The sequence below is a fragment of the Gekko japonicus genome, unplaced genomic scaffold, assembly GCF_001447785.1.
Source record: "Gekko japonicus isolate JY-2015 unplaced genomic scaffold, Gekko_japonicus_V1.1 scaffold4953, whole genome shotgun sequence".
NCBI lineage: Eukaryota > Metazoa > Chordata > Lepidosauria > Squamata > Gekkonidae > Gekko > Gekko japonicus.
Genome location: NW_015167204.1, coordinates 55,505 through 61,644, shown reverse-complemented (window position 1 = coordinate 61,644; position 6,140 = coordinate 55,505). Strand labels below are relative to the sequence as shown.

At 48.6% G+C, this 6,140-nt stretch overlaps 1 protein-coding gene across 1 annotated transcript in view; it reads left to right on the top strand.

Annotated features, from left to right (window-relative positions):
* Nucleotides 1-434: 434 nt before the first annotated feature.
* LOC107112090 (DEP domain-containing mTOR-interacting protein-like) overlaps nt 435-6,140 on the top strand; it is a gene marked incomplete at its 5' end in the record, with an annotated part of 32,031 nt that continues 26,325 nt past the window's right edge. The window contains one exon of the mRNA XM_015413162.1: nt 435-613. Within this exon, the coding sequence (XP_015268648.1) occupies nt 435-613 (179 nt within the window). The remainder of the gene's footprint in view (nt 614-6,140) is intronic.

Genomic DNA, 6,140 nt, shown 5'->3' with positions numbered 1-6,140 from the left:
AAAAAGAGCCCTGATCCAGTTCTAATTCCAGAACATCTCCAGGCCCCACCTGGAGGGCGGCAGCCCAATAAATTTGCTGCCCTTTACACTCTGTTTGACCCTCTTGGTAGGACTGGCCCTGGAGAAACCTTGAGAAGAGAGCAGAAGACAGGAAAACACATTTCGCGGTGATGAACCTCTTTCCAACAACCTTCGCAAAGCAGTTCATCATTTATTTTCGTTTGTTCAGCGCTCTTGACCTTGAGGGGAAGCCTCACTCAGTGGCTGGTGATTACTGAAGTAAATGAGCCCTAGAGAGGCATAATGACAAAGACCGATCCCACAGGTTTCCAACGGAGTTTGCGGCAGGCCAAAAGATTTCGTTACTCAAATCTTGCCTGAAAGTGTTTTTTTTTAAATGCAGCACCTCTCATCCACATTCCTTTCTCTTCTAGGCTCCGACTCCATGACAGCAAGCTGATTAAGGACAGGCGTTACCACCTACGCACCTATCCCAACTGCTTTGTGGCGAAGGAGCTCACCGATTGGTTGATTGACCACAAAGAAGCCCCGGATCGAGAAACGGGCATCCGTCTGATGCAGAAGCTGATGGATCATTATATTATCCATCACGGTCTGTGAGTTTCGTAGTTCTGGACGCCGCTTTGGGTTGCCAGCTCCAGGTTGGGAGATTCCTGGAGATTTGAGGGGGTCTGAGGAAGGGAGGGACTTCAATGAAGAAGAAGAGTTGGATTTATACCCGCCCTTCACTCAGAATCTCAGAGTGGCTTACAATCTCCTCTCCCCACAACAGACACCCTGTGAGGAAGATGGGGCTGAGAGAGGTCTGAGAGAACAGCTCCGAGGGAGCTGTGACTGACCCAAGGACATCCAGTGGCTGCATGTGGAATAATGTCATAAGAGCCCACCTTCTAAAGAGGCCATTTTCTCCTGGCAAACTGATCTCTGTCCCCTGGAGATAAGTTGTAATCCTAGGAGATCTCCAGTTACCACCCAAAGGTTGGCAACCATACCTCACAGGCCCCTCTTTAAAGGTTTGGATCCTGCACTTTTGGTCTGCGTGCCCTTCTCTCTGGGCACCGCCCAGGCCCTCCTCTGCTGTGGTGTTCATTTCCTCTCACACTCGGCTACCCCCTGGCGGTTAGCACCCCTAATTCCTCCTTTTGAAAGTCGGCACAGGGACTCCCAACTTGTTGGTTCAGACCGCTTCCTTAAACAGTGGTTGAAAACCTCCATTTCAGTTTTGCTTCTCCCTCGGGCAAATGGGATTTGCGTTTCTGTGTGCTCATTTATTGCCGGATTTTATTTACCACTGTCCTATCTTGCCTTTTTCTTCCAGTCAGGGCCACCATGGTTAGGGATGGGCATGAACCGAACCCCGAAGCAAAATTTATCACCAATTTTGCCCTGCTCCTGGTTTGCGAACCGAAGTTCGTGATGGGTCTGTCGAGTCCCTTTAAAGCCCTTTAAACCGCTGCTCTCTGTTTCCCTTGAAAGCGGCAAAAACAGCTGAGTGGCGGGAACAGGCTACTCCCCTCCGCTCAGCTGTTTTGAGCTGCCTTGTGCAGTCCCTTTAAACAGCACAAGACAGCCCGAAACAGCTGAGCGGCGGGGGGCCGCCTGCTCCCACCGCTCAGCTGTTTTTTGGGCTTTCTACAAACCCAGTTTAAAGAGACAAAACGGGGGCAGTGATCTTTGTCGCCGTGTGATGACACCACTTCTAACATGACCTGGACGTGCTGCTATTGCACCAGGACAGCATTCCAGCACTCACCCTGGGGATGCTGGGGATTATTAGGAAGGGTGTTGAAAACAGATCAGCCAGTATCATAATGCCCCTATATAAATCAGTGGTGCAACCTCATTTGGAATACTGTGTGCAGTTCTGGTCACCACACCTTAAAAAGGATATTATAGCTTTGGAAAAAGTGCAGAAAAGGGCAACTCGAATGATAAAAGGGCTGGAACACTTTCCCTATGAGGAAAGGTTAAGGTGCTTAGGGCTCTTTAGCTTGGAGAAAAGACGACTGAGGGGTGACATGATTGAGGTTTATAAGATGATGCATGGGAAAGAGCAGGTAAAGAAAGAGGTACTTTTCTCCCTTTCTCACAATACAAGAACTCGTGGGCGCTCCATGAAATTGCTGAGCGGTCGGGTTAGAACGGATAAGAGGAAGTACTTCTTCACCCAAAGAGGGATTAACACTTGGAATTCACTGCCACAGGAAGTGGTGGCGGCTACAAGCATGGACGGCTTCAAAAGGGAAGTAGATAAGCATATGGAGCAGAGGTCCATCAGTGGCTATTAGCCACAAGGTATAGATAGGGACTCTGGGGCAAGTGATGCTCGGTCATCTTGGTGCTTGGGGGGGTCAACAGTGGGAGGGCTTCTAATGTCCTGGCCCCACTGGTGGACCTCCTTATGGCACTGGTATTTCTGGCCACTGTGTGACACAGAGTGTTGGGCTGGATGGGCCTTTGGCCTGATCCAACATTGGTGTCTCTTATGTTCTTATGAAACTCCAGAGAGTTTGAGTGCAATTTCCAGAGCATCATCTCAGTGCAATACTGGCACTTCCGGGTTGTCCTGGAAGTGACATCATGGCATGGCGATGAACGTTGCCGCCCGTCCAGTAAGTACCCGCCTCCCATATCTCCCATTGGTTGTTTGGCAACCCTAACAGGGAGGACGTCCCATACCTGGTGCCTTTTTCTGTTTCTTTGTGCTGAAAATTTCCTGTAAGATGTACACTCCCCGCCCCCCCAGTATTTGTGTATCAATGAATCAGCATTGGTTGCAATACCTATATTGGGCTGGATCCTGATGGGGTTCTTTCCCCCACCAGTGCTCATTCATTCCCCTGGTGCAAGGAACCTTCCACCGTGGTGTAGTGGTTAAGAGCAGTAGCCTCTTAATCTGGAGAATCGGGTTTGATTCCGCCTTCCTCCATGTAAAGCCTGCTGGGTGACTTTGGACCAGTCACAGCTCTCTTAGAACTCTGTCAGCCCCACCTGCCTCAGAAGGTGCCTGTGCGGAGAGAGGAAAGGAAAGGTGGTTGTAAGCCACTTTGAGACTCCTTATGGTAGATAAAAGTGAGGTATAAAAACCAACTCTTCTTCTGATACAGGACCTCAGAATGGTAGGCTCCAACCCATTATACATATCACTGACATATGTTGTATGCAGGGCTATTTCTGGGCAGGAACAACAGAGTTCCGGCTGGCTCCCGAGTTGGCCACGCCCAGCAGGAACTCATTAGCATAATAGGCCACACCCAACAGCAGAAACTCATTAGGATTGGCTACATTAGGGGTGTGTGGCCTAACATGCAAAGGAGTTCGTGCTACAAAAAAAGGCCCTGGGTTTTGACAACAAACAAGGGGAACAGAATAAGAAGCAAAAGGTGGGTGTGGCTGGATAACCACACTTCTGGTAACATGGGGGTGTGGCCTAATGGGCTAATGAGCTGTGCTGTCAGGGGGGTGGCCCAATAGGCTAATGAGTTTCTGCTGTTGGGTGTGCCCTATTATGCTAATGAGTTCCTGCTGGGCTTTTTCTACAAAAAGAGCCCTGAACTTGTATGTATCAACACCGTGGGTTGGATTCTGTGGATTCCTTCTGCTGCCCGTGGTGCTTTTCTCTGGTGTGAGGATCCTTAACCCGATACAAGGGCCTCTTGTATCTAGGAAGCTTTTTTGCCCCAAAGGAGAGTGCCACTGCTAACTCAATGTATCTGTGGGATCCATAGAAACAGCATAGAAACAGCATACAGCTGAAAGCTGTATATTTATTTACTTATTTATATCTCACCTTTCCCCCGATGGGGACCCAAAATAGCTTACACCCTTCTCCTCTCTTCTCCATACTGAGTACAAACCCACAAAACCGACAGCAGAAAAACATAGCAGCAACAAAAAGGGGCGAAAATTCGGGTATACCCCGAAAATCACATTGGTCCCCAAGGAGCTACCGGACTTGAATCTAGCTTTAGGGGACCAAGGAGATTCTGACAAAAGTTTCCTGGAAAAGTTAGCTTTTGAAGATGGCTTTTTCAGAGAGAGCTCCTTGAGGGAAAGTGTGGGATAAAATGAAAGAAAAATCATGATGCTTATCGAGGGCTGGGTTTTGTTCAAGAACAGTGTCACATTCTTGACAGAAGGGCCTCCCCGCTGCCACCAACCGGCAATCAGTGCTTGGGTTCTGTGAGAGAGTTGGCCCCAATGAAGCCTGCCATTGAGAAGAGACGGTCACGTGAGGAGTTGTGGTGAATCTCGTGCTGGGCGAGTCTGAATGCCTCGCTTTCAGGTTTCCCTGGCAGACATCCCTTCAGGCGACTTTTCCTCATGAGGAGCCGTACAAGGCCCGCGTCTGTGTCTGGTTCCATCACAGGCCGAGGCTGTCAAAATATACAGAGGTTTTGTGGGGTGTTTTCCAGACATAATCTGAGGGATGGCTTGGAAGAGTCAAGAAAAGCCACGAGTTGACCTGGGGATTTGGGGAAGAGGAGGAGGAAGAACTTGGGGTTTATCCTGAGGGGAGGAGGGGAGGATTTCCCTGTCTACGTGGCACATACGTGTCCACTTTTGAACACCTGAAATGCAGAGACAGAAGGCAATTCATGGGTTTTCCTCCACAGTGGACTGAAACATGTAGAGCTGTTGAAACAAACGTGTACATTCATCACAGAGAGCCAGTTTGGTGTCGTGGTTAGGAGCACGGACTCTAATCTGAAAGAACCGGGTTTGATTCCCCACTCCTTCACATGCAGCTGCTGGCGTGACCTTGGGTCAGTCACAGTTCTCTCAGGGCTGTTCTCTCAAGAGCAGTTTCTGTCAGAGCTCTCTTAGCCCCACCTACCTCACAGGGTGTCTGTTGTGGGAAGGGAAAGGAGTTTGTAAGCCACTCTGAGACTCCCTTGGGTAGTGAAGGGTGGGGTATAAATCCACTCTTTTCTTCTTCTTTTACCTCACAGGGTGTCTGTTGTGGGGAGGGGAAGGGAAAGGAGATTGTAAGCCGCTCTGAGACTCCTTTGGGTAGTGGAGGGTGGGGTATAAATCCAATCTCTTCTCTTCTCTTCTTCACATGGGACCAGTTATTTATTTATTATTGATCATTTAATGCATTTGTTTTTATTTTTAAATAGAACTTTATTCAGCTTAAAGGTTATATAATAAATTAACAGAAATATAAATTAACAGAAATATTTGATCAAGATGGGTAGGCGCCTTAGTCTGTCTGTAGCAGAAGAAAAGAGTAAGAGTCCAGTGTCTGTTTATTTATTTATTTCTCAAAAGTCTACCCCACCCCTCCCAACCAAGGCCGGCTCAGTAGTGCCTTAAAGACTAAAAAAAACATGTGGCAGGGTATTAGCTTTCGTGAGTCACTTCAGAAGTAGTGGTCAGTGACTTATGAAAGCTCAATACCCTACGACAATTTTTGTTAAGTCTTTAAAGAAATATTTGAAATGGCGTTCGACTGAAATCTTTAGTATATATACAATGTAAACAATGAAAAACAGTATAAAATCCAAATGCAATCTTACTTACAGAGTAGTACAAAAATTCTCTTGTTCATAAAGTGCTTTACAACAAGCCCTTTATACTGTTTTTCATTGTTTACATTGTATATATGCTAAAGAATTGTATTTTTGTACACTACAGAACATTTCCTGAGGAAGATCCAGTTTGGAAACACTGGCCCCGGTCACACGGAAGGTTTTGGGCCGGGAGAGGGATGGATCGGGGGTGCAGCAAACGGGCGCGATCTCACCGCAACATCTGGGAAGTGGCGCGCACCCGTCCCCGATCCGGCCCTAACCCCAGAAAATCCGCTGCAAAAAAGAACCTCCTACAGAGGAGGAATTACCTGCAGCACCGCAGCAAATGCAGCTGCGGGATCGCCGCCGCGCCCGTTGTGCATATAAATCCCGGCTCCCCGCCAAACTGCGCATGCGCACACATGCACAGTTTGGCTGCGGCACTCTTCTTTCTGTGGCTTCCCCCCGGCATCTGATCGTGCCGGGGAGGAAGTGTGCGGCGGCTCGGGGGAACTATGTGATCCCGCCACCGTGTGTCTGTTTTGGTGCGTCTTAAAAAGCTGCACTTTGCCCGTCCTCCCCCCCCCCCCCCTGGCGGGAGGG